Raw genomic sequence first — 27,475 nt, 5'->3', positions numbered from 1 at the left:
CCTTGCAGCCTACTTCTCCAACCTACACATCCTAAGTCATGTCTAATGGCATCATAATTGCCCTTCCCCCAGCTATAACTCTTGCCCTGCGGGGTATACTTATCCCTTTCCATCACTAATGTAAAGGTCACCGAATTGTGGTCACTGTCTCCAAAGTATTCACCTACCTCCAGATCTAACACCTGGCCTGGTTCATTACCCAAAACCAAATCCAAAGTGGCCTCACCTCTTGTTGGCCTGTCAACATATTGTGTCAGAAAACCCTCCTGCACACATTGTACAAAGAACGACCCATCCAATGTACTCGAACTATATCTTTTGCAGTCAATATTTGGAAAGTTAAAGTCTCCCATAACAACTACCCTGTTACTTTCGCTCTTTTCCAGAATCATCTTCGCCATCCTTTCCTCTACATCTCTAGAACTATTAGGTGGCCTATAGAAAACTCCCAGCAGTGTGACCTCTCCTTTCCTGTTTCTAACCTCAGCCCATACTACCTCGGAAGAAGAGTCCCCATCTAGCATCCTTTCCGCCACCGTAATACTGTCCTTGACTAGCAGCGCCACACCTCCCCCTCTTTTGCCCCCTTCTGAGCTTACTAAAACACCTAAACCCCGGAACCTGCGACAACCATTCCTGTCCTTGCTCTATCCATGTCTCTGAAATGGCCACAACATCGAAGTCCCAGGTACCAACCCATGCTGCCAGTTCCCCTACCTTATTTCGTATACTCCTGGCATTGAAATAGACACACTTCAAACCACCGACCTGAACACTGGCGCCCTCCTGCGAAGTCAAATCTGTGCTCCTGACCTCTCTACTCTCAATCTCCCGTACCCCAAAACTACAATCCAGGTTCCCAGATATATTACTGGAAATCCTATTTGACAAGTTTGTGAAGACATTTTGAGGATGTTACTAATAGGATAGATAAGGGGGAACCCAATAGTTGTAGTTTATCTGGACAGCCAAAAGTCATTTGATAAGGTGCTGCACAAAAGGTTAATAAGCAAGATAAGGGCTCATGGAGTTGGAGATAATATATTAGTATAGATTGGCTAACAGGTAGAAAATAGTGAGTGGGCAGAGATGGGGAATTTTTCAAGTTGCCAGGCAGTGAATGGTAGTATTGCAGGGATCTGTGTTGGGGCACCAGCTATTTACAATCCATATTAATGACTCAGATGAAGAGACAGTGAGCATTACATCTAAGTTTGCAGATGATGTCAAGATAGGTGGTAAGGACACAGGCTGTAGAAATATAGACAGTTCAAATGAGTGGGCAACAGGATGGCAGATGGAGCATAATGTAAGGAAGTGTGGAACTTATTCACATTAAGCCCACAAATAAAAAAATCTGAATATTTTTTAAAAGTTGAGAAACTCGTGTTGATGTTCAAAGAGACTTTGGTCTGCTTGTACAAGGAACACAAAAAGCTAGCAGGCAAGTGCAGCAAGGAAAGCAAATGACATGTCTGCCTTTATTGCAAGGGGACTGGAGTACAAGAATAAAGAAGTCTTGCCAAAGTTGGACAGGGTTTGGGTGAGACCACATCTGGAGTACTCTGTGCAATTGTGGTCTCCAGATTTATGAAAGAATGTAATTGCTTTGGAGGCAGTACAGAAAACGTTCACTAAAACTGATCGTTGGGATGAGGGGATTGTTCTATGATGAGAAGCTGAGTAAATTGAGTCTATTTTCTCTGATGTTTGGAAGAATGAGGCAATCTCATTGAAACCTACAAAATTCTCAAAGGGCTTGACTGTGGACGTTGAGAGGTTGCTTCCACTGGTTGGGTAATCTAAACCAGGGATTTTCAAATTGCAGGGCGCAGCAGATAGGTGTAAGGAGGGCTGTGTAGTGATCGGTTGTTGGATTCTCGATTGTGGGATAAGTGCCCAACGTCCACGACCGGCTTTTAAATAGAACAATCCAGTCTTCCAGCCAGAAGCGGTGGCAGAGAACAGGTCACACACCCGGCTCGTACACTGACGTCTCACGCCCTACATGTCTGCAAAATCATGGAGGATAGAGTCTTCGATTTTCTAGTTGCTTGCGAACAAGGCGACAGAACTGAAGATGGATCATTTTATACAAAGAAAAAGCTGAAATCAGGAACAAAACAGTGTAAAGATGATTTCTTGAGCTATGGCTTTGTGGATTGTGCCAATGCAAATCAGGATGCAAAGCCCACGTGTGCTATATGCAGGAAAGTACTGGCGGCATGGTGGCACACTCGTTTGCACTGCTTCCTCACAGAGCTGGGGACCCGGGTTCAAGTCCGGTCTTGGATAAATGTCTGTGTGAAGTTTGCACTTTGTCCCGCGTGCCTGCAGGGGTTTCCTCTGGATGCTCTGGTTTCCTCCCACAGTCCAGAGATGTCTTTGTGCAGGTTAGGTGGGGTTATGGGGATAGGGCAGGAAAGTGGGCCTGGGAGAGATGCTCTTTCAGAAGGTTGGTGCAGACTTGATGGGCTGAATAGCCCTCTTCTGCATTGTCGGAATTCTGTGGTTCTATTTTTAAAAGCTTAAAACCCTTAAGCCTTCAAAGACATCTGAAAACTAAGCATGGCAAGTTCGAGAAAAAAACCTCATTATTTTTTTTCAAAAGGTTCAGCGAGAACTTAACTCATTAACTGAAGTCCTTAGCAGAAATGTAGCATTGAATGACAACGCAAGTGAGATTCTGAGGACCAAATAGGCTCACTTATCGCATTAAAGTTAAGTGAACATGGTGCGGCACTAAGGTCGGTGAGAGTCGGCCGGCGCGAGCCTCAAAGGTTAGCCAGCGTGGGCTGCGAAGATCAGCCAGCGTGGGTAAGGTTGGCTGTTTGGTAAAACTGGGTCTAGGGAAAAGGTGTTTCCAAAACACTAATCTAAACCATTGGGGGCGCAGTCTCAGGATAAGGGGGCTGATCATTTCGGACTGAGGCGAGTAGAAACTACTTCCTAACAGGGTCGTGAATCTTTGGAATTCTCTAGTGCAGAAAGTTGGGGATGCTCCACAGTTGAATATATTTTAAGGCTGGGATAGACAGATTTTTCATCTCTTGAAGGAATTAATGGATGTGGGAAGCAGGCAGGATAGTAGAATTGCAACCCAAAGGGGTGGCCCTGCTGCCTCATGGCACCGAGGACCCGGGTTTGATCCCGGCTCTGGGTCACTGTCCGTGTGGAGTTTGTACATTCTCCCCGTGTTTGCGTGGGTTTCGCACCCACAACCCAAAGGATATGCAGGGAGGTGGATTGGCCATGCTAAATTGCCCCTTATTGGAGAAAAAAAAAAATTGGGTTCTCTAAATTTATAAAAAAATAATTGCAGCCCAAGATGAGCCATGCTCTCACTGAATGGAAGGAAGCCTGACAGTCCTGGTCTGATCTACTCCTGCTCCTATTTTCTGTGTTCTGATCTGAGCTAGTTTTAATTAAAAATCTAAAGCAACAACTAACAATAGGGGAGGAATCAGGGAGCAATAACTTCCATACAGCTGTGTTTCTCATTGCCTTTCGTCTGCATCTCTCCAGCTTTTGCGAAAATGTTTTTTTAAATTGCAGCCATAGTGGGGGCTGTGTGATGTGAGCACAGCAACGGCTGCATTTCCGTGAGCTCTGGCTCTGCTCATCTTTTAATCCCTATTTTCATACTGTTGCACATTATGTATTTGTCTTTTCTTGGGGTTCATAGCTTGTGCTATGTCCCGAGAAATGTTCAAATATCCGATCGATGTCTTGCAAAACAATTGCCAAGTCAAGATGTTAAAATCCTCGTTTATCCATGGTGGCTGGGATGGAGCCCAGCTCTGAGTGGCGCAGTTGCTACTGAACGGGTCCCGTCATGACAGTGCTGTGTGCATCGAATGACGGCTGCCAACAGAGATGCCGTCCTGGCTGAAAGTCTCGACTCTGCGGCACAGATCGTCAGGGCTCACTTCCAAGAGCTGCGGGGTACTTTTGCACAGGCGTAGGGGGCACACGAGGAGGTTCTTGTACTTGAAAAAGCACTTTTCCTGGTGTGAGCTCGACGCCAAGTTAACCATATTGGGCAGGGCAGGTTAACCAGAGCAGCACGGTGGCACAGTGGTTAGCACTGCAGTCTCACAGCACAGAGGTCCCAGGTTTGATCCCGGCTCTGGGTCACTGTCTGTGTGGAGTTTGCACATTCTCCCCGTGTCTGCGTGGGCTTCACCCCCACGACCAAAAGATGTTCGGGGTAGGTGGATTGGCTACACTAAATTGCCCCTTAATTGGAAAAAATGAATTGGGTACACTAAATTTTAAAAATGTATTAAAAAAAACAAAACCTAGCAAGTTTGAGAAGACCAAAACATGAGAGTGTGGTTAGCTGGCGCAAGCGAGCAACAATCATACTTGTCTTCCACATCTTGGAAAAAGCCATATCCTCTGCTTAGCTCAATGCGTAGAATATTTTAAACTGAATTAGACTCAATCAGACGCAGGAAGAAGTGGAGTTCACCCTGTAGAGGGCTTCCCTCCCAAGCCTCATCAGCAAGCACAGGACACAGTTCACTCTCCCACCTCACCTCTAAAGAAGTGGGATAGGTGTTGTTAGGGGGGGGTGTTCTGCTGACGTGGGAGGGACTTGAAATAGGGACAGGAAAGGAGGTCGAGGGTGGAGGCAGCCAACAGGCAGGCCAGGAATGGCGCGACGCATGGGCCGGCCCGAAAAAGGCTATGGCTGACCAGCGTGGTTGGGGGGGGGGGGGGGGGGGGGGGGGGGGCAGTGGGTTGTGCCCCCCGACCAGGCTGATTACCTGGAACGTCAGGGGACTGAATGGGCCGGTTAAGAGGGCACGGGTGTTCGCGCACTTGCGGGCTCTGAGGGCGGACGTAATTATGTTGCAGGAGACACATCTGACAGTGTCTGACCAGACCAGGCTAAGGAAGGGCTGAAATAGCCAGGTCTTCCACTTGGACTTGGACTCAAAGTCCAGGGGGGTGGCAATCATGATCAACAAGCGGGTGCAATTTGAGGCGGAGGGCATAGCCGCAGACAGGGGGGGCAGATACCTGATGGTACGGGGCAGACAGGAGGGGAGAAGAGTGGTGCTGGTGAATATATATGCCCCGAACTGGGATGACGTGGACTTCATTAAAAGAGTGCTGGGGAAGATCCCGGACCTGGACTCTCGCAGGCTAATAATGGGGGGGGGACTTGGTCCCTTGACCCGGCTTTGGATCAGTCGTGTCCCAGAACGGGGAGACTCCCAGCAATGGCAAGGGAGCTGAAAGGGTTTATGGAGCAAATGGGGGCAGTGGACCCCTGGAGAGCCAGACAGCCGACAGGAAGGGGCTACTTGTTTTACTCGCACGTCCATAAAGTATATTCTAGGATAGATTTCTTCGTACTGAGCAGGGATTGTATAGGGGAGGTAAAGAACACGGAATATTCGGTAATTACTATCTCAGACCATGCCCCGCACTGGGTAGACCTGCAGATCGGGGGGGGCGAGCTACCAACGCCCGCAATGGAGGCTCGACGTGGGACTGCTGTCGGAGGAGGGGATCTGTGAGTGGCTTCGGAGGTGTATGCAAAATTACCTGCAGGTGAATGACACGGGCGAGGTCTCAGCGGCGACCCTGTGGGAGGCCCTAAAGGCAGTAGTGCGGGGGGAGCGGATTTCAATTGGGGCCCACAGAGCCAAGGCAGACACAGGGCAGAGATGGATAGATTGGTCAGGGAAATGGGTCGGATAGATGAAGAGCACGCGGAGTCCCCGGGGGAGGTTTTACTCGGAGAGGCAGAGGCTACAGGCGGAACTGGGGGCACTATCCACGAGTAGGGCCGTGGAACACCTTAGGAAGGCGAGGGGCGTGGTGTATGAGCATGGGGAAAAGGCTTGCAGACTGTTGGCGCAACAACTCAGGAGGAGGGAGGTGGCCAGGGAAATAGGTAGAGTGATGGATGGGGAGGGGTGCAAAGTGGAGGACCTGTCAGGATTGAATAGGGTATTCCGGAACTTCTATCGCAAGCTGTATACTTCGGAGCCGCCGGAAGAACCGGAGGAGATTAAAAGGTTTCTGGACGGGTTAACATTCCCAACAGTAGGTGGGGGGCGAGTGGATGAGCTGGGGGCCCCGATTAGAGTGGAGGAGGTATTGGGGGGGCCTAAAGGCCATGCAGTCGGGGAAAGCCCCGGGGCCGGATGGATACCCAGGAGAGTTCTATCGGAAGTTTTCTGAGCTGGTGAGCCCGGTCTTGGCGAGGGTTTTCAATGAGGCATGGGACAGAGGGACCCTCCCGCCGACAATGTCGCAAGCCACTATATCACTGATATTGAAGCGGGGTAAAGACCCGGAGGCATGCGGGTCCTACAGGCCAATCTCCCTGATTAATGTTGACGCCAAGCTCCTGGCAAAGGTACTGGCAGTTAGAATGGAGGATTGCGTACTGGAGGTGATTGGGGAGGACCAAACTGGGTTCGTGAAAGGTAGGCAGCTGGCGGCCAACCTGAGAAGATTACTTAATGTGATAATGATGCCCCCGCTGGGCAGGGAAGTGGAGGTAGTGGTGGCGATGGACGCCGAGAAAGCCTTTGACCGGGTGGAGTGGGACTATCTATGGGAGGTGCTCGGACGGTTTGGGTTCGGGGAGGGACTGGTGGATTGGATCAAATTATTATATCAGGCCCCGAGGGCCAGCGTCAGGACTAACAGAGAAGTGTCGGAGTACTTTAGGCTGTACCGAGGGACCAGACAGGGCTGTCCGCTCTCCCCGCTGCTGTTTGCGCTGGCCATAGAGCCGCTTGCGATTGCGCGGAGAGCCGCAGAGGGATGGAAGGGGATGGTGAGGGGCGGGGTAGAACATAGGGTCTCTCTTTACGCAGACGACCTGCTCCTGTACGTGTCGGACCCAGTGGCCGGGATTGGAAGTATACTGGGAATGTTGAGGAAGTTCGGCCAGTTTTCAGGATACAAATTAAATACGGCCAAGAGTGAAATGTTTGTGGTCCAGGCAAGGGGCCAGGAGAACAGATTGAGAGGGCTACCGTTTAGGCTGGTTGAGGAAAATTTCCGGTATTTGGGAATCCAGGTGGCACGAGACTGGGGCAGGCTGCACAAGTTAAATTTGGCCAGGGTGGTGGAACAAATGAAGGGAGAGTTTCGGAGATGGGATGCACTCCCGCTGTCGCTGGCAGGGAGGGTGCAGACTGTAAAGATGACAATCCTCCCTAGATTTCTGTTTGTTTTTCAGTGCCTCCCGATCTTTGTCCCACCGTCCTTTTTCAAAAGAGTTAATAGGATGATCATGAGCTTTGTCTGGGCGGGAAAATCCCCGCGGGTGAAGAAGGCGATGCTGGAGAGGAACCGCAGCAAGAGAGGGCTGGCATTGCCGATTCTGATTAATTATTACTGGGCGGCCAACATTGCTATGATAAGGAAGTGGAAACGGGGTCTATCTGGGAGCAGGTGGAGGAGGCTTCGTGCAGGGGCTCCAGCTTGGCAGCCCTGGTCACGGCTCCTCTACCGCTGCCGCCGGCCAGGTACTCCACCAGCCCGGTAGTGGTGGCGACCCTGCGGATATGGGGCCAGTGGAGGAGGCATGTGGGGGAGATGGGGGCGTCTGTCTGGGCGCTAATCTGCGACAACCATCGGTTTGCCCCCGGGAGTATGGATGGGGGGGTTTCGAGTATGGCAGCGGGCGTCATGGTGGGCGATATGTTCCTGGAAGGGAGCTTTGTGAGTTTGAGGAGCTTGGAGGAGGAATTTGGGCTGGTAAGGGGAAATGATTTTAGTTACCTACAGTTGCGGGACTTTGTTCGTAGACAGGTCCCATCTTTCCCACGCCTCCTGCCAATGGGGATCCAAGACAGAATAGTCTCTAGGGGGTAGAAGGGGAGGGTAGAGTCTCTGATATTTATAAGGTGCTCATGAGGGAGGAAGGGTCCCAGACGGAGGAACTGAAACTTAAATGGGAGGAGGAACTAGGTGGGGAAATGGAGGACGGGCTGTGGGCAGAGGCCCCAAGTAGGGTAAATTCGACCGCGACATGTGCCAGGCTCGGGCTGATCCAATTTAAGGTCGTTCACCGGGCCCACATGACGGTGGCTCGGATGAGCAAATTCTTTGGGATAGAGGACAAATGCGCTAGGTGCGCGGGAGGACCAGCGAACCACGTTCACATGTTTTGGGCATGCCCTAAGCTTAGGGGGTACTGGGAGGGATTTGCAGGCGTCATGTCCCGGGTGCTAAAAACAAGGTTGGTGATGGGTCCAGGGGTGGCAATTTTGGGGGTTTCGGAAGACCCGGGAGTCCAGGGGGAGAAAGAGGCCGATGTTTTGGCCTTTGCTTCCCTGATAGCCCGGCGACGAATACTATTGGTGTGGAGGGACTCAAAGCCCCCGAAGACTGAGTTGTGACTTGCGGACATGTCGAGTTTCCTGGGTATGGAAAAAATTAAGTTCGCCTTAAGGGGATCTGTACAGGGGTTCGCCTGGAGGTGGCAACCATTTATTGACTTATTTGCGGGAGAGTGAGCGTCAGCAGGGGGTGGGGGTAGAGTAGAGTAGGAGCGGGCTTGTGCAGTATGTTACGATTGAAGTATTGAATGTACGTGGATGTTTGCACATTTTTGCCTTTTTTGCTTTCTTTCTGTTGATGTCTAACTGTTTACAAAGCCAAAAAGTACCTCAATAAAATTGTTTATTAAAAAAAAAGTGGGATAGGACTAAACGATACGGTCCTACATAATCTGAAATAGATCCCTTGACCGTCTGCGTCAGGGACAAAACCGTCCTCAGCAGGAAGGGGGCGGGTCTAAGGGAAAAGGAGGGAAAATCTTATGAGAAAAACCACAGATTTGAAAGTAAGGAAAGAGGCGAGAGCTGGGCAACTGGAATTTGTCAGCCAGCTCCTCAAACCTGGCAAACTGGTACAAAAACTGAAATCACATGGGATTCAGGGTGGGCTGGATGAATGCACGCAGAACTGGCTTGGTTCTAGAAGACAGAGAATAGCAGTGAAAGGGTGTTTCTCAGAACGGAGATCTGTACCTAGTGGTGTTCGGCAGGGATCAGTGCTGGGACCTCTATTGTTTGTGGTATATATAAATTACCTGGAAGAAAGTATGGGTTGTCTGATTCGTAAGTTTGCAGATGACATGAAGATTGGCAGAGTTGCTGACAGTGCCAAGGATTGTCAGAGGATACAACAGGATATAGATAGATTGGAGACTTGGGCACAGAAATGTCAGATGGAGTGTGATGCATTTTGGGAGGTCAGATCTAGGTATGAATTATACAGTAAATGACAGAACCTTTAGTAGCATTAACATGGAGGGATCTGGACTTGCAGGTCCACAGTTCACGAGAAGTGACCACACAGGTGGCCAAGGCGATTAAGGAGGCATGTGGCACGCTTGCCTTCAATGGCCGGGGCATTGAGTATTGGAGTAGGGAAATCATGTTGCAGCTGTAAGACCTTGGTTGGGCCGCATTTGGAGTATTTTTTTAAAAATATTTTTTATTATCCTCCTTTTTCACATTTTCTCCCAAATTTACACCCAACAATAAACAACAATCAGTAAAGAATGTAATGTCAATCCCCATATCAATAACAACGATCCCATTCTCCCACCAAACCCCCAAACATTAGCCCGCATGTTAACATAAGCAAATGACAAAAAGGAATAAGGAATCACCCACAATCACTATTAACACATACAGTCCTCCTCACACCCCACGGCACTGAGGACTCTGGTTCGATCCCAGCCCGGGGTCACTTTCTGTGCGTAGTTTGCACATTCTCCCCATGTCTGCATGGGTTTCACCCGCACAACCCGAAGATGTTCAGGTTAGGTTGATTGGCCATGCTAAATCGCCCTTTAATTGGTAAAAAAAAAATTGGGTACTCTAAATTTATTTTAAAAAAGGAAAAAAATTTGATTTTCTAATCTTTCACACAACTGAACCCTCATACAATTTTCCATACAACTGAACTTCAAGGAGGTGAATGGGATAGTGAGAATTTTGTAATAATGCTACAATGGGTTTCCTCCCACAGTCCAACGATGTGCAGGTTAGTTGGGGTAATGGGTATAGGGCGGAGGAGTAGGCCTAGGGTGCTCTTTCAGAAGGTCGGTGCAGATTCAATGGGCCGAAGGGACTCCTTCTGCACTGTGGAGACTCCATAGAAAATTAATGGGTAAAGATATAGGAAATGCAATTTTAAAATCTGATTCTGATAACTAAAATGCTCAATTATGGTTCCTCAACTAATAGAGATTAGCTTACAACTTCAGAACAAATGGAAATTTTCTATACTTGCTCCATCAGCCCTGTCAATTTATGGGCATGTTACTCTGTGTCTTGAGATTTTACAGCAAAGCATCACAAAGGCAATTCCAGCTCATATTTCCTGGTGCATTTTTCAGGCTCACAGTGGAGTTCATTGTTAGCATTTTATATCATTCCATTATTCAATGTACAATGTGAACAAAGTGCCACCAAGCCTGTTATACAAGGAATTTGCCCTGTGTACTTCTATCAGAGAAATTTAGATTACAATTGAATTGTTCATATTACACAGCATTCAGCAAATCTTTCTAGTCACATGGTAGACTCTTTTCAGAAATGTTTCAGGTGCCTGGTAAAAATGTCACCACGGTCCCAGATGACCATGAGAGCTGACAGGAGGTTATTAAACCCGAGGGTCACCGCACCTCAGGCAAGGGGCAAGATTGAGAAGGCGGGGTCTTCATCAATAACCTCTGCTGGTTTGGGAACTGTTGTCATTGCTCTGCATCATGAACCAGCCATCCAGCCGACTGAGCGAACCAGCCCCGTTGAGAACAGACTTGAATTCCTTAAACTTTAGGATCGACAACTCCACCAATGGTTCAGACAAAGGCAATTAACATCTGCCTAACTTGGACCCAATTTAATTTCAATATTCCTCCTGGGTTGAATTTACTCAGCACAATTCAACCATTACTAGGTGCAGTAAAATTTTCCCCATTAAAGACATCCTGATGCCAATGTCTGGAAATGGCCTTCTACTCAAAAATACCCCTGCACGTTTAGCCAACACTTGGCTCATAGATTAAGGCTGAGGTACCAGATGGGAAGCTGTATCTGCAGAATGATATCCAAGCAAGAAGCCAGTATCCCCAGGAGGAAATTTCTGAAAGGATAAAAGATATTTGCATTCCAGCCTAACACTTGATCCCAGCAGTTTTTGTACAACAATGTTGGATAGAAATCCCATGGGCGAGCCACAGGAATGGCAAAATGCTGTTTCAGCCACCTGCACCAATTTTACATAGTACAGGTAAGTGGACGTCAATGTGCATCTACTTCAACAACACCACTATTCAGTGTGGAACTTCTTTTGTGTTATACACCATTTTAGCAGATAATCAAATGAATAGCAACCAAAGACATAAATCACACAATGATCAAAAAGTCCTCCTGCACATAGCTCTTCATCTTAGCATGTTACTTGAAAACGTACGGAAAGATAAGTTTCTACACAAAGATTAAACATGTATATTCTATGCGATTAAGTATGGAGATCACATGCCCAAGTATCAAGTTATTTACAAATCAAAAATGTAATTAGTCATATCTGGATTCCTGATTAGCCACAAGTAGCTCGTAACAAATATTTTGGAAACACGGGCCTAAATTACATTCTCAAATTTGTGAAGTGCAGCTTGAATTGAGAGTGGAGTCTGCTGCTGAGTCAGAGCTGACAGTCTGTGTATGAGAGTGGAGTCTGCTGCTGAGTCAGAGCTGACAGTCTGTGTATTATTGAACTAGCAAAACTCACTGTAGTGAAAGGAATGTAGACATTCAAGATACAGTGCTGTAAAATTGCAGTGCTTATTCATCTCAGTTCTTCTATTTAGAATTTAGAACAGTACAGCACAGAACAGGCCCTTCGGCCCTCGATGTTGTGCCGAGCAATGATCACCCTACTCAAACTCACGTATCCACCCTATACCCGGAACCTGGGACCCTGGAGCTGTGAAGCATTGATGCTAACCACTATGCTACCATGCTTCCCACGAAGCCACTTGACTGTCCAGATGATTCACTTGTGTAGTTTAAAGGGTTAGGGTCACGCCACCGTACTAAAAATTGGTAAGAGTCAATGTAGACATGCCAAATTTCCTTAGGAAGTATAGGCGCTGTTGTGCTTTCTTGGTTGTAGTGTCGACGTGGGTGGACCAGGACAGATTGTTGGTGATGTACACAGCAAGGAATTTGAAACTGCCAACTATCTCCTACTCAGCACCATTGATGCTGACAGGAGTGTGTACAACACTTTGCTTCCTGATGTCAATGACCAGCTCCTTATTTTTGCTGACATTGAGGGAGATTGTTGTCATTACACCACTAGGTTATCCATCTCCCTCCGACTCATCACTGTTTGAGATCCGACTCACTATGGTCGTGTCATTAGCAAACTTGTAGATGGAGTTGGAGCCGGCCTTTGCCACGCAGTCGCATGTATAAGGAGTATAGTAGCGGGGCTGAGTACTCAGCCTTGCAAGGCCCCGGTATTGAGGACTTTCGTGGAAGATACCATTATAATGGTCATGCCAGATTTCAACTTGGGTGGGATCAAGGTTACCTTTCTGCAGCCTTTAACATGGTCAGCTAAGCCATCTCCTCCATCTTCCTTTCCACCAAAATCCAGTTTGGCTGTGTGCACTTAGCTCCACCCTCACGTATCCAATTGTAGGCAGATCATTTGCAGCTTCTCTTTCTGCCCCAACACCAATGGTGGGCAACCTGTGGCTCGGGACCCAAATGCAGCCCATCTTCCTCTGAGTGCGGCCCCACGTGACACTTTGTTCACCATTGCCCACGCACAGCATTGCCAGATTCTACTAATTTTGGTCCGCATAGTTTTAACTGAAGTCAAGGGTACATGAGGTGAGATGCAAGGTGACTGACCACAACCTTGATGGTGGGAACCTTGTGTTCGCTGTGCAAATATTTATTTTGTTTTTACCATTTGAAGTTGATGACAGTTCTATTAATAAACAGATTAAGCATTTTTTATAATTCGTTATGAAATATTTGGCACGTATTAAATACCTTTGATCATATTCATGGGATCATGGTTAGTAAACAAGTCCGATTTCAATCTTATGGCCCACTCAGATAATGGAGGGACACACATCCAACCCACTCACTAGCCCAGGCTTCCCACCACTGCCCTGACCATGGCTTCTAGGCCACAAAGCATTTGTTCTTGGTCCCCTTTTCCAACTATTTACATTCTACCACTTGGTGTCAGCATGCACAGATGGTCAAGCTCCATACATAAACTGACAACAGCCAGTACAATTTCACTGCCTCCATGTTGGGCTATGATATGTAGTCTTGGACAAGTTGAAGTCCATCATCTTCACTCCCCACCACACATTTCACCCCCTTCCCCAGGGACTGACGTAGGCTGAACTAGATGATGACTGTGGCATTCTATCTGACCCTGAGCTGAGGTTCCAACTCAATGCCTCTCCACCTCAAAGACAGCTCCTTCCACCACCATTATAGCATCTATTTTTTTTAACCACCTGCTACTGAGGGCCTCACCCATCGTCTTCCCCACCCTTGTAGAATTCACCTTGTCCAAAACACTGCTACCGATATTCTAACTCACAACAACTACAACTGTCTTCACTGGCCTGCTTTGGCTATTGGATCTTAATGCCTTTAAAGTAAAATTTTCTTCCTTGTATTTAAATTTCTTCATATTAGTGTAACCTCCTTCACCCCCACAACCTACTCTCCCTATCAAACACTCCATTCATTTGCCTCTGTGCGTGCCACATCTCTTCAGATCCTCGCCCCATGAAGTTGACTAAGCTGTTAAACTAATATCTCTTTCCTTATTCTGGCATCATTTTTATCTGATTACACACCTTGCAAATGCCTTGGGATTTCTTTCCTACAGTAAAGGCACTATAGATGTCCAAGTTGTTACTATTGTTTAAAACAGTTATAAACTCAACAATTACAGGAAACCATGCTGAAAACTGCAACAATCTCACAGTTTTAGTCACTGTGCTCTGTACTCAGCTGTTGACACAAAGGAATGTCTGGTGCACGTAATGTTAGTCACAAAGTGCACTCAGTCCCAAACTTAAACGCCGTTCTGAATGTGAATACAACTGTTGCAAATGATGCACTCGAGCACTGATTTCTTAAATATATAATACTAACATCTCAGAAATCTAAAATAGTCAGGATTGAGATAATTTTAGATGTTCAACACCACCTGATCGGAGACTGAAAATTATGAAGCCAATCAAACCACCAAAACCAAACTACTTTGTTGAATCTAGTTCACTCACTTAAGATCAACCTATGCACAATTTTTAAAAGTGCAGCAACTTACTGCGCTACATCAATGGTTTGCACTGTCAACAATACTTTACTTCTCCGAAAACTAGTCGCTCAGTTCATCTGTGGAACAGAATACTTCATTGTTGCATCTATTGGGAAATTAAAACTGTTCATTACCTTGCAGTTTAAAATCAAGAAACTAATCTAAAGATAAATGCTAAGAAAAAAAAACAACTTCACTATGAAGCAAGACTCAGCAGACAACACAAACTCGGCTCGGTAACAAACCACATTTCACTTTAATCATTAAGCCATTGAAACAGTGATGCTCACCCCCATTCTTCACAGCCATACTGATTGTGGTGGAGGCTAGTTCCACTAAAATTTTACATTTGAATTTCTGTGAAGAACAAATCTCAAAGCAACACAATGGCATTCTTCACAGCACACATGAGGTATCGTTAATTATCTCATTTCAAGTTTGTTCATGTACATTCAACATATCGTTCAGATGTAAAATAGAATCATAAACAAACTCATTCTGTTTCATATCTTGCCCAGACTGAATCAAAGCCTCTGCTCACTCATCAGTACAGATTTTATTTGCAATTAACACAGGCAGTCTCCAAGTTTCTGGTGGGCATCAGTTCAAACTGCAAAATTGCCAGTTAACATACAACAAAACAGGAAACATATATTTGTCAACATTGTGAGCAGGATCCATACTGGGGGAGAACCAAGGAAACTTGACTTTCATCGAACAACATACAGTATTCCTGACTTGGTGAGGCCCTATTAAAAAACCTTTATTCTATAGAATACGGTTATATTTGAAGTTGACATCAAAACAAATCATAATAATAACCCAATATATTTACACTGGTTTCACAATTATTTATCACAATGCTGTACTCTTTCTCCAGCATATGCATTTCAAAATCTTTGCCTCCAAATCCATATTTGCCTTGATAACTTTTGCAGCTTTCGATCCCAGCTCGCACCCTACACTGTTACAAGTTGTGTCTGTTGCACTCCCCACCCGGACAACCAGGTTCCCACTTTTCTCTTTCTAAACACTTCAGTCTTGCTGCATCTCTCCCTGTTTTCAAGAATCTGTCTCCCTTCAGCTACTTTTCAGCACCTTAAAGATTCTATACATAATCAGTTGTTGCACATGAACATGATGTGTCACGCTTCCCAGTCAGCCTGCCTTGCTTAAGCCAATAATTTTCAACGAGGTATATTTAAATCCAGAAATCTAGGATAAGGATCTCGGCCCAAGCACAACCCTAGTTCAAATCAACCCTTTAACGAGTCTGGTCACTTTCCTGCGTAGACTAGTCGTTTTCAGTACCACTACCACTTTAAAAATGTATTTTTCATGTAAAATCTGAGAATGTAATCATTTCACTGGTTGAACATAATAAAAGAAAACACAAGAGGTGAAAAAAAAGTCATGAACTGAGGTGTGTCCTCGGTTTAAGGAATTCAAGGCGGGTAAGACAGACTAGCTCAGATTTTCGCTTTCCTAGCTGTCTCCCGATGGAAATTCCTGGAACGCCTCTGATTACAACTTTAGTAATGACGGAGATAATCTTACCCGGCACAAACCTCACTGGGCACATACCCCTCGCCCGACCACACAGCCCTCGCCAGGCACACACCTCCCTTTCTTTTTTGCACTGACTGGGTTTCCAGTGAATATGATAAAGTTACAGATCTCAACTGATTTGGGACAATGTTTTATTCTCCAAACGCCTGAAGCTGCTCAACACCCGGAGTTCTGAGACTGAGCAAACTCTGTAACTCCAACAGCACAGGGGCAGAGGCTCAGTGGACATTGTGCCGGCGGCCTGGCAGCAAACACCCGCCCCTGGCAGTGGGCAACAGGCTCAGACCCAGGAACTGCCCGTGGGGCCAGCTTGACCACAGGCCCCGCTGGCCGGGCTGCTCCTGGGGGGGGGGGGGGGGGGAAAGAGAGTCTCCCGGGGCCGCGAAGCTCAAACTCCCCATCCCGGCGGGGACCGGGGTCCGAACCCCAGACCCCCGGCCCAGCCTCCATGGACCCTCACCCCGTCCCTCTCTCTCTCTCGCACCTTGCCCGGCGCTCCGGCCGCCCGTGCCGACATCTTGTTTTTCGCAGTTGGTCTGAGGAAACTCCAAAGGCCGCGCGGCTCCTCACTGGGTGCTGGCGCACATCCCCGAGAAGGACAGGCCGCGCGCACTCCCTCTCTTTCTCTCTCTCTGGCTCCGCTCAGGCCGGCTCCGGCTCCGCCGCTCTCCTCACCCGCCGCCGCCGCCCGATTCTCAGCCGCTAAACAACAAGGCCGCGGGGCTTCCAAAACCGACCAATAGGAGCGGCCCGGGCCCGGAGCCCCGCCCCCCGTCAACCCGTAACCCCGCCCCCCGTCAACCCAGCGACCCCGCCCCCCAGCGACCCCGCCCTCCCAGCAACCCCGCCCCCCACCAACTCGGCCCCCTCAGCCACCCCGCCCCCTGGTAACCCAGCGACCGGCCTGATTGACAGGAGCAGTCCCGGGCTGATTGCCAGTCTCCCTGGGGGCAGAGCTCCATTTCCAATTCATTTTTTCCAATTAAGGGTCAATTTAGCGTGTCCAATCCATCCAGCCTGTACAAACACGGGGAGAATGTGCAAACTCCACACCGACAGTGATCCGGGATGGAGATCCAAACTGGGACCTTAATGCAGTGAGGCAGCAGTGCTAACCCACTGTGCCACCGTGCCACCCACAGCTCAAATTATTGATTCAATACTAATCGCAACAATTTTCTGTGGTTAGATTGTGATTGGATTATGCCCCCCCCCCCCCTCCCCCCCCCATCAATCCCGGCCTTCGCCTCCCAGCTGACGCTTCGGGTTTAAATGCTGCCCAAATAAATTTCCAAAGCAAAATGTGAACTGGCAGCTCAGCATGGTCTGCTGGTGGGACTGCTGGGCTGGGCTGGGGCTGGGCAGGGCTGCTGGGACTGGGCTGCGCTGCAGGGGCTGGGCTGCTGGGGATGAGCTGGGGCAGGGCTGATGGAGCTGGCTGCTGGGCTGGGATTGGCTGCTGCGCTGGGTTGCTGGGGCTGGGCTGCTGGGGCTTGGCTGCGCTTCTGGGGCTGGGCTGCTGGGGCTTGGCTGGGCTGCTGGGGTTTGGCTGGGCTGCTGGGATTGGGCTGGGCTGCTGGGGTTGGGCAGCTCTGCTGGGGCTGGGCTGCTGGGATTGGGCTGGGCTGCTGGGGTTGGGCAGCTCTGCTGGGGCTGGGCTGCTGGGTTTGGGCAGTGCTGCTGGGGCTGGGCTGCTGGGATTGGGCTGGGCTGCTGGGGTTGGGCAGCGCTGCTGGGGCTGGGCTGCTGGGATTGGGCTGGGCTGCTGGGGTTGGGCAGCTCTGCTGGGGCTGGGCCGAGCTGCTCAGTCTGTTGTGGTGGTGAGGCTGGGTGACTGATCTCAGTCACAGGAGGAAATGTGGCAGGAAACCCTGAAACCGCAACTATCTCGGATATCACCCCTGTCTGTGGCTTACCTTTCACACAGAAATCAAACTGGAATAAACTCAAATCAGCAGCGACTGCGGACAGAGGAACAGCGAAATCTGCAAAGCTTCCGGCCAACCCGAACCTGAATCAGGGCGAATTCAATCAATCCTAGTCGGAACATCGGTGTAAATTGTTAGTCCGGATTGTTCTGAGTCTGGAACAGTTTTGAGCCAGGGAACTTAACACGATGCAAAATCATAAGGGAATCATGGACTGTCCAACAAACATAGCAATCATCTGTAACTGCCTCTGAAAGGTTATTACAATTATCCTTCCTCTCCCGAGAGCACTGATTCAGGCTCCATGCATTTCCCACAGGCTGGGTCACAAATGTTGCCTCACCCGGCGAAATAACTTCTCAAAATGCTGCAATCTTAATGTAAGATCAAGGTTTTTGCAGCCTCCACCCCAACCCAAGTCAGTTTGAATGGAAGGGGCCTTGGAAACATCCAAGATTGACAGAGGGTTTGACGGGGTCAAACTGGGAGAGTTACAGTCTGGATGTAGGGGTCACATTCTCTGGATAAGGGGTTGCTCATCTGAGGAGAAATGTCTTAATTCCGGATTTATGAGTCTTTGGAAAGTTCTACCTGAATGATTATTTTTTCATTTGCTCACTAAAGGAATGAAGGGATAATGGAGCAGATGTGGTGAATATAACATGGTAAATTCACACTGTATATTGTAAGCGCAGTAGCGTTACCCGACCGCTAGGGGGAGTAGCTCTGGGAATGCTCAGGAGCTTGTACAGGGCTTCACCCTTGGCTCCGCCCACGACTCCTCCCCCTAGTGCTGCTGTATAAATACCCTTGTCCAGAGTCAGCCTGCAGTTCACAGAAAGTTCATCAACAGGTAACAGGCTGGCTCTGAAGTAAGTTGATTAAAGCCTAGATTCATATCGGAAACTCGTGTCTGGTGAATTGATGGTCCCATCAGCAGAAACAGAAAATACTGGACAATCACAGCAGGAATGACAGCATCTGTGGAGAGAGAAGGGAGCTGACGTTTCCCGAATGGATGACTCTTTGTCAAAGCTGGAGAGAACTGGAAATAGGATCACATTTATATTGTTGTAGTTAGGGGGGGGGGGGGGTGCATGGAGCGGTGGGACTGGATAAGGGCCAGCGATAGGTGGAGATTGACAAAGATGTTGAGGACATAAAGACAAAAGGAATGTAAATGGCTGATTGAGGCTAAAGAGGGGCTGATAGTGGCACACAAAGAGATTAGAACGTGTGAATGACAGAGCAAAGGTGAGCAGTGTGTCAAAGGGCAACTAGGAACAGATGGCCTGAGTGGGGGGAGGGGGGTAGAAAGATGCGGGGGAATTCTGTAGAAACATATAAAATTATGAAGGGAATAGATGAGGGCAGGTTGTTTCCACTGGCGGGTGAAAGCAGAACTAGGGGGCATAGCTTCAAAATAAGGGGAAGTAGATTTAGGACTGAGTTTTGGAGGAACTTTTTCACCCAAAGGGTTGTGAATCTATGGAATTCCTTGCCCAGTGAAGCAGATGAGGCTCCTTCATTAAATGTTTTAAAGATAAAGATTGATAGATTTTTAAAGAATAAAGGGATTAAGGGTTACGGTGTTCGGGCCGGAAAGTGGAGTTGAGTCCACAAAAGATCAGCCATGATCTCATTGAATGGCAGAGCAGGCTCGAGGGGCCAGATGGCCGACTCCTGCTCCTAGTTCTTATGTAACAATGGTGATGGAAAAACAAATCAATGGAAGAAACAAAAATAAATTGATAGAAATAAAACTGGGATAAAGGTGGAGGAGAGAGTTCACAGTCTGAAGTTGTTGAAATCAATGTTCAGTCCGGAAGGCTGTAACATGCTTAATCGGGAGATGAGGTGCTGTTCCTCCAGTTTGCGTTGGGCTTCACTGGAACATTGCAGCAGGCCAAGGGCAGACATGTGGACGTGAGGGCAGGACAGTGAGTTGAAATGGCTGCGACAGGAAGGTCTGGGTCCTGCTTGCAGACGGACCAGAGGTGTGGTGCAAAGCGGTCACCCAGTCTGCATTTAGTCTCTCGACCACACTGGGAGTGAAGGCAACAGACCAGATATTTTTTGACAATAAGTTTAGAGTCCCCAATTCATTTTTTCCACATTAGGGGCAATTTAGCATGGCCAATCCATCTACCCTGCATGTCTTTGGGATGTGGGGTCAAACCCCCCTGTCGGGGTGATGGAGGAGTGCACGGCATCCTGGAGGGAATGGTCTCTGTGAAATGCTGACAGAGAGAGTGAGGGAAGATGTGTTTGGTGGTGGGCCGAGATCGAGCACACGTCTTCAGCGCCGAAAGGCAGCAGTGCTAATCACTGCGCCACGTGCCACCTGTCTCAAGCGCAATTTAGCATGGCCAATCTACCTAACCTGCACATCTTTGGACTGAGGGGGGGGGGGAAACCGCAGTACCCGGAGGAAACCCACGCAGACTCCGCACAGACGGTCAAACGAGGTCGGAATTGAACCCGGGTCCCTGGCACTGTGAGGCAGCAGTGTTAACCCGGGTCCCTGGCACTGTGAGGCAGCGGTGTTAACCCGGGTCCCTGGCTCTGTGAGACAGCAGTGTCAAGCCGGGTCCTTGGCTCTGTGAGACAGCAGTGTCAACCCGGGTCCCTGGCTCTGTGAGACAGCAGTGTTAACCCGGGTCCCTAGCACTGTGAGACAGCAGTGTTAACCCGGGTCCCTGGCACAGTGAGACGGCAGGGTTAACCCGGGACCCTGGCACTGTGAGGCAGCAGTGTTAACCCGGGTCCCTGGCACTGTGAGGCAGCAGTGTTAACCCGGGTCCCTGGCGCTGTGAGGCAGCAGTGTTAACCCGGGTCCCTGGCACTGTGAGGCAGCAGTGTTAACCCGGGTCTCTGGCACTGTGAGACAGCAGTGCTAACCCGGGTCCCTGGCACTGTGAGACAGCAGTGTTAACCCGGGTCCCTGGCACTGTGAGACAGCAGTGTTAACCCGGGTCCCTGGCACTGTGAGACAGCAGTGTTAACCCGGGTCCCTGGCACTGTGAGACAGCAGTGTTAACCCGGGTCCCTGGCACTGTGAGACAGCAGTGTTAACCCGGGTCCCTGGCACTGTGAGACAGCAGTGTTAACCCGGGTCCCTGGCACTGTGAGACAGCAGTGTTAACCCGGGACCCTGGCACTGTGAGACAGTAGTGTTAACCCGGGTCCCTGACACTGTGAGGCAGCAGTGTTAACCCGGGCCCCTGGCACTGTGAGACAGCAGTGTTAACCCGGGTCCCTGGCACTGTGAGGCAGCAGTGCTAATCCGGGTCCCTGGCACTGTGAAACAGCAGTGTTAACCCGGGTCCCTGGCACTATGAGACAGCAGTGTTAACCCGGGTCCCTGGCTCTGAGACAGCAGTGCTAATCCGGGTCCCTGGCATTGTGAGACAGCAGTGCTAACCCGGGTCCCTGGCACTGTGAGACAGCAGTGTCAAGCCGGGTCCTTGGCTCTGTGAGACAGCAGTGTCAACCCGGGTCCCTGGCTCTGTGAGACAGCAGTGTTAACCCGGGTCCCTAGCACTGTGAGACAGCAGTGTTAACCCGGGTCCCTGGCACAGTGAGACGGCAGGGTTAACCCGGGACCCTGGCACTGTGAGACAGCAGAGTTAACCCGGGTCCCGGGCACTGTGAGACAGCAGTGTTAACCCGGGTCCCTGGCGCTGTGAGGCAGCAGTGTTAACCCGGGTCCCTGGCACTGTGAGGCAGCAGTGTTAACCCGGGTCTCTGGCACTGTGAGACAGCAGTGCTAACCCGGGTCCTTGGCACTGTGAGACAGCAGTGTTAACCCGGGTCCCTGGCACTGTGAGACAGCAGTGTTAACCCGGGTCCCTGGCACTGTGAGACAGCAGTGTTAACCCGGGTCCCTGGCACTGTGAGGCAGCAGTGCTAATCCGGGTCCCTGGCACTGTGAGACAGCAGTGTTAACCCGGGTCCCTGGCACTATGAGACAGCAGTGCTAACCCGGGTCCCTGGCACTGTGACGCAGCAGTGTTAACCCGGGTCCCTGGCTGAGACAGCAGTGCTAATCCGGGTCCCTGTCATTGTGAGACAGCAGTGCTAACCCGGGTCCCTGGCACTGTGAGACAGCAGTGTGAACCCGGGTCCCTGGCACTGTGAGGCAGCAGTGTGAACCCGGGTCCCTGGCACCGTGAGGCAGCAGCGTTAACCCGGTTCCCTGACACTGTGAGACAGCAGTGCTAACCCGGGTCCCTGGCACTGTGAGGCAGCAGTGCTAACCCGGGACCCTGGCACTGTGAGGCAGCAGTGTTAACCGGGATCCCTGGTACCATTGCTTCAGATGGTTTCACAGGTCGGCGCAACATCGAGGGCCGAAGGGCCCGTACTGCGCTGTAATGTTCTATATTCTATATTCTACTGTGAGACAGCAGTGTTAACCCTGGTCCCTGGCTCTATGAGGCAGCAGTGTTAACCCGGGTCCCTGGCACTGTGAGGCAGCAGTGTTAACCCGGGTCCCTGGCACTGTGAGACAGCAGTGTTAACCCGGGTCCCTGGCATTGTGAAGCAGCAGTGTTAACCTGGGTCCCTGGCACTGTGAGACAGCAGTGTTAACCCGGGTCCCTGGCACTGTGAGACAGCAGTGTTAACCCGGGTCCCTGGCACTGTGAGACAGCAGTGTTAACCCGGGTCCCTGGCACTGTGAGACAGCAGTGTTAGCCCGGGTCCCTGGCACTGTGAGGCAGCAGTGTTAACCGGGATCCCTGGTACTGTGAAGCAGCAGTGTTAATCTGGGTCCCTGGCACTGTGGGATAGCAGTGTTAACCTGGGTCCCTGGCACTGTGAGGCAGCAGTGTTAACCCGGGTCCCTGGCACTGTGAGGCAGCAGTGTTAATCCAGGTCCCTGGCTCTGTGAGACAGCAGTGTTAACCCGGGTCCCTGGCACTGTGAGACAGCAGTGTTAACCTGGGTCCCTGGCACTGTGAGGCAGCAGTGTTAATCCAGGTCCCTGGCACTGTGAGGCAGCAGTGTTAACCCGGCTCCCTGGCACCGTGAGGCAGCAGTGTTAACCCGGGTCCCTGGCACTGTGAGACAGCAGTGTTAACCTGGGTCCCTGGCACTGTGAGGCAGCAGTGTTAATCCAGGTCCCTGGCACTGTGAGGCAGCAGTGTTAATCCAGGTCCCTGGCACTGTGAGGCAGCAGTGTTAACCGGGATCCCTGGTACCATTGCTTCAGATGGTTTCACAGGTCGGCGCAACATCGAGGGCCGAAGGGCCCGTACTGCGCTGTAATGTTCCATATTCTATATTCTACTGTGAGGCAGCAGTGTTAACCTGGGTCCCTGGCACTGTGAGGCAGCAGTGTTAACCCGGGTCCCTGGCACTGTGAGGCAGCAGTGTTAATCCAGGTCCCTGGCTCTGTGAGACAGCAGTGTTAACCCGGGTCCCTGGCACTGTGAGACAGCAGTGTTAACCTGGGTCCCTGGCACTGTGAGGCAGCAGTGTTAATCCAGGTCCCTGGCACTGTGAGACAGCAGTGTTAACCCGGGTCCCTGGCACTGTGAGACAGCAGTGTTAACCTGGGTCCCTGGCACTGTGAGGCAGCAGTGTTAATCCAGGTCCCTGGCACTGTGAGGCAGCAGTGTTAATCCAGGTCCCTGGCACTGTGAGGCAGCAGTGTTAACCCGGATCCCTGGTACCATTGCTTCAGATGGTTTCACAGGTCGGCGCAACATCGAGGGCCGAAGGGCCCGTACTGCGCTGTAATGTTCTATATTCTATATTCTACTGTGAGGCAGCAGTGTTAACCTGGGTCCCTGGCACTGTGAGGCAGCAGTGTTAACCCGGGTCCCTGGACTGTGAGGCAGCAGTGTTAACCCGGCTCCCTGGCACTGTGAGGCAGCAGTGTTAACCCGGGTCCCTGGACTGTGAGGCAGCAGTGTTAACCCGGCTCCCTGGCACTGTGAGACAGCAGTGTTAACCCGGGTCCCTGGACTGTGAGGCAGCAGTGTTAACCCGGATCCCTGGCACTGTGAGGCAGCAGTGTTAACCCGGGTCCCTTGGACTGTGAGGCAGCAGTGTTAACCTGGGTCCCTTGGACTGCGAGGCAGCAGTGTTAACCCGGATCCCTGGCACTGTGAGGCAGCAGTGTTAACCTGGGTCACCCAGGATTGAGGATTATGTTCCGGACGTTATTGGGGAGGACCAGACGGGGTTTGTTAAGGGCAGGCACTTGGTGGCCAATGTAAGAAGGCTGTTAATAGTGATCATGATGCCCCTGGAAGGTAAGGAGGTGGAGGTAATGATCGCAATGGATGCCCGGAAGGCGCCAGAATGTGGCCACTAGGGGCTTTTCACAGTAACTTCATTGAAGCCTACTTGTGACAATAAGCGATTTTCATTTCATTTCATTTTGATCGGGTAGAATGGGACTATCTGTGGGAGATACTGGGTCGGTTTGGATTCGGGCGGAGCTTTATTGACTGGGACAGGTTGCTGTATCAGGCTCCTGTGGCAAGTGTACAGTTGAATAGAACATCGGACTATTTTAGACAGCACCAGGGGACGAGATAGGGGTGCCCCCTCTCCCCACTGTTGTTTGCGCTAGCTATAGTGCCGTTGGCAATTGCTCTGAGAGCCTCAAGGGGCTGGAGAGGACTGGTCCGGGGTCGGGGTGGGGGCGAGGCAGGGGGGAGCACAGGGTTTCACTCTATGTGGATGACCTGCTGCTGTACATTTCAGACCCAATAGAGGGGATGGAAGAAATCATGAGGATTCTTGGGGAATTTGGCCGGCTTTCGTGGTATAAGCTTAATATGGGTAAGAGTGAGATGTTTGTGGTCCATGCGAGGGGACAGGAGTGGTGATTGGGGGAGCTGTCGTTTAGATTAGTTGGGGGAATCTTTATGTACCTAGGCATCCAAGTGGCGCGGGAATGGGATCGGCTGCATAAATTGAATCTGGCCCGACTAGTGAACCAAATGAAAGACGATTTTCGGAGATGGGACGCACTTCCGTTGTCTCTGGCTGGGAGAGTGCAAATGGTGAAGATGACGATCCTCCCAAGATTCCTATTTGTATTTCAGTCTCTCCCCATCTTTATTCCGCAATCCTTTTTTAAGCGGGTCAACAGAGTGGTCACGGGCTTCGTCTGGGCGAGCAAGACCCCGCGAGTAAGGAAGGTAATGCTTGAGCGGAGCTGGGGAGAGGGCGGGCTGGCGCTGCCAAATTTTAGAAACTATTACTGGGCGGCTAATATAGCCATGATCAGGAAGTGGGTGGTGGGGGAGGGGTCGGCATGGGGGTGTATGGAGGCGGCTTCATATAAGGGCACCAGTCTGGGAGCGTTGGTAACTGCGACTCTGCCGTTCCCGCCGGCACGGTACTCCACCAGTCCAGTGGTGGTGGCAGCCCTGAGAGTTTGGGGCCAATGGAGGAGGCATGTGGGAGCATCGGTCTGGGCCCCAATCTGTGATTGGGGAGTATGGATGGGGGGTTCCAGTTATGGCGGAGAGCGGGGATTGAGAGGATGGGGGATATGTTTATAGAGGAGAGCTTTCCGAGTATGAGGGCGCTGGAGGAAAAGTTTGGGTTGGCGAGGGGAAACGAGTTCAGGTATCTGCAGGTGCGGCCGTGCGGGACTTCCTTCGTAAACAGATGGCAACCTTCCTGCTCCTACCGCTAAGGGGGATTCAGGACAGGGTAGTTTCCAGAGGGTGGGTCGGAGAAGGGAGCGTCTCGGACATTTATAAGGAGCTTATGGGGTCAGAGGAGACTCAGACCGAGGAACTGAAGCGCAAGTGGGAGGAGGAGCTGGGAGGAGAGATAGAGGATGGTCTATGGGCGGACGGGTTGAGTAGAGTCAACGCGTCTACAACATGTGCCAGGCTCAGCTTGATACAATTTAAGGTTGTTCACCAGGCTCACATGACAGTGGCCCGAATGAGCAGATTCTTTGGGGTGGAGGACAGGTGCGCAAAATGTGCGGGAGGACCAGCGAACCATATCTACATGTCCTGGGCATGTCCGAAGCTTCGGGGATTTTGGCAGGGATTTGCGGACGTCATGTCCACGGTGTTAAAAACCGTGCTGAGTCCAGAGGTGGCGATTTTCAGGGTGTCAGAAGACCCGGGAATCCAGAAGGAGAAAGAGGCAGACGTTCTGGCCTTTGCTTCCCTGGTAGCCCGGAGATGGATACTATTAGCTTGGAGGGACTCAAAGCCCCCGAAGTTGGAGACCTGACTATCGGACATGGCTAGCTTACTCTGTTTGGAGAAAATCAAGTTCGCCTTCAGAGGGTCACTGTTAGGGTTCACCCGGAGGTGGCAACCGTTCGTCAACTTCTTTGCGGAAAGTTAATCGTCAGCAGATGGGGCCGGGGGGGAGTAGTTTAGATTAGAGTCAGGGGTTAATAAGGGTGGGACCTGCATGAAAGGCTTTTGCACAATGATTATAGTTTCATGTATATTGTTTATTTTGTTGTTGTTACTATACCTCTGCAAGACGTGCCAGATCATCAACATGGGGACCACCATTACACGTGAGAATACTATCCACCAGGTACACGGTACATACTTGTGCGAATCGGCCAATGTTGTCTACCTCATACGCTGCAGGAAAGGATATCACGAAGCCTGGTACATTGGCAAGACCATGTAGGCCCTGCGACAACGGATGAAAGGACATCATGTGACAATCACCAGGCAGGAATGTTCCCTTCCAGTCGGGGAACACATCAGCAGTCAAGGGCATTCAGCATCTGATCTTCAGGTAAGCGTTCTCCAAGGCAGCCTTCAGGATGCGTAGAATCGCTGAGCAGAAACTGATAGCCAAGTTCCGCACACCTGAGTACGGCCTCAATCGGGACCTGGGATTCATGTCGCATTACATTCACCCCCCACCATCTGGCCTGGGCTTGCAAAATCCTACCAACTATCCTGGCTTGAGACAATTCACACCTCTTTAACCCTCTCTCTTTAACCCTGATTATCCCTCTCTCCAGTCGCTCCGTCTGGACCTGCAAAGACTCACACTCAAAATATCATCTTGCATCATTGACTTTGTCTATATTTTTCTGGCACCCACCTCTTCATTCACCTGAGGAAGGAGCTGTGCTCCAAAAGCTTGTGATTCCAAACAAACTTGTTGGACTTTAATTTGGTGTTGTAAGAATTCTTACTGTGCTCACCCCAGTCCAACGCCAGCATCTCCACATCATGGTTTCCAGACCTGACAGATAATGAATTCCATAGCCTTACAATTCACCATGTGCAGTTCCTCCCAGCTGTTCTCGGGTCTGAATCTCTTAACATTTAATTGTATATATTTCATTCTACACCCTCGATAATTGCAAACAGTCTTCCTTTTCCATAATTTAAAATATTTATGTCAGATCACCTGATTAATCCAACAGAAATAGATCAATTCTTTCTTCTTTAGTATTCATATTTCCTTACGTCAGACTGCTTTCGAGTGACGCTATGTTATTTCCTCTTTAAATTGTTCTTTCGATAGTGTAGATCATATGATACACAGTGCTCCATTTGCTGATTTAGGAAGGTTTTCTGCAAATTTAGCCTTACCTCCTGATTTTCATATTCTCTGCCTCTGGTAAAAGTTTTGAGAATTGCATTAGCTTT

General features: G+C 50.0%; 1 protein-coding gene across 8 annotated transcripts in view; it reads right to left on the bottom strand.

Annotated features, from left to right (window-relative positions):
- LOC119956823 (tight junction protein ZO-1-like) overlaps window positions 1–27,475 on the bottom strand; it is a 228,696-nt gene that overhangs the window by 161,502 nt on the left and 39,719 nt on the right. Inside the window, exon 1 of one of the 8 annotated variants that reach the window (XM_038784284.1) lies at window positions 16,415–16,637. The exons of the other annotated variants lie outside the window; for them this stretch is intronic. Coding sequence (XP_038640212.1) covers window positions 16,415–16,447 — 33 coding nt within the window. The 5' untranslated portion in view covers window positions 16,448–16,637. Of the gene's footprint in view, window positions 1–16,414; window positions 16,638–27,475 lie in introns of those variants that run through there. 8 annotated transcript variants of the gene reach the window in all.

This window comes from Scyliorhinus canicula, chromosome 24, assembly GCF_902713615.1.
Source record: "Scyliorhinus canicula chromosome 24, sScyCan1.1, whole genome shotgun sequence".
Lineage (NCBI taxonomy): Eukaryota > Metazoa > Chordata > Chondrichthyes > Carcharhiniformes > Scyliorhinidae > Scyliorhinus > Scyliorhinus canicula.
Note: the sequence above shows the minus strand (reverse complement) of the source record. Positions and strands in the feature narration are given on the sequence as shown.